This window comes from Austrofundulus limnaeus, unplaced genomic scaffold (assembly GCF_001266775.1).
Source record: "Austrofundulus limnaeus strain Quisiro unplaced genomic scaffold, Austrofundulus_limnaeus-1.0 Scaffold605, whole genome shotgun sequence".
NCBI lineage: Eukaryota > Metazoa > Chordata > Actinopteri > Cyprinodontiformes > Rivulidae > Austrofundulus > Austrofundulus limnaeus.
In genome coordinates, this window is record NW_013953007.1 from 91,216 (window position 1) to 92,223 (window position 1,008).

The 1,008-nt window shown below is 38.5% G+C and overlaps 1 protein-coding gene across 1 annotated transcript in view; it reads right to left on the bottom strand.

Annotated features, from left to right (window-relative positions):
* The window catches only part of sacm1lb (SAC1 like phosphatidylinositide phosphatase b), a gene marked incomplete at its 5' end in the record, with an annotated part of 19,036 nt that overhangs the window by 13,288 nt on the left and 4,740 nt on the right, over window positions 1-1,008 (bottom strand). Inside the window, 1 exon segment of the mRNA XM_014026976.1 lies at window positions 647-796. Coding sequence (XP_013882430.1) covers window positions 647-796 — 150 coding nt within the window.

Below are 1,008 nucleotides of genomic sequence, written 5' to 3' on the forward strand. Positions count from 1 at the left end.
GAGAGGAGAAGGTAGAAATGACTCAGCCTGTAACTGAAAATATGGATGGAGGACAACAGAGCTGCTTCATGGAAGAAGTAAGGACAAACATTTCTAGAAGTAACAAAACGGTCTGTCCATCAGTCAGAATGGAGACTTGAACTGAACCCCAAATGATTACATTTAGATGTAATCATACACGTTTTTGTTCTTGTAWAAATGTTCATAATTTTAATCTACATTCATGCTAATATGAGACTAGAAATAAAGACCAACAAAGTATTTCATCTAAAAGCAAAGTAACAGAGTTTAGCATTATCACAACGGCTTTAGATCCGGTCTTGTGGGGACTATCTATAAACCACTTTAGGTTTCTTCTGTGTTCAGAAAAAAAGGACAAAACTAAAGTTAAGTCGGTGTAACTGAAGGTGGAGAGCTGAACCAAAAAGTGAGCTGTGGTCAAATATCTGTCTGGTTAAATATACTGAAGGACAGACTCAGAGTCTGTAGTCAGTAAATGCTGGGCTGCATGTGGACAAGACTGAATGAACCTAGTCTGCTGGTACAGAAGACAAAGTTCACGTCACACAGGYCTTACTGTCCATGAACTATTGTAGTTATCCCTAAGACCAACCAAAGACAGGCTTGTTGGTGTTGTGTTTGTTACCCTCTCCAGAAGGCTCATGTCCTGGAACTCTGGGCTGGTGTTGGCCAGGCGCTGCAGGSTGTGGGTCAGGTCATAATCTGCTGCAAAGTAGAAGGCATCAGTGTGAAGCACGCTGTTGATCATGGACATGAACGTYTTGTTGTCCTGCATCTGAAACAAATAAATCCAAAAAGATCACATATTGTTACTTTCACTCTAAAACAAACAAACAAAAAAAAATCTGTTGTAGTTTGAAACCTAAACGTTTATAACTCACAGCAAAAACATGTTCTGACAACCAACCAAAACCTGGAACCAAAGATCACAAAATAATTACTAGTTTCATTTTTAACACTAGATTAATTTGCTGCAAAGTTTAAATA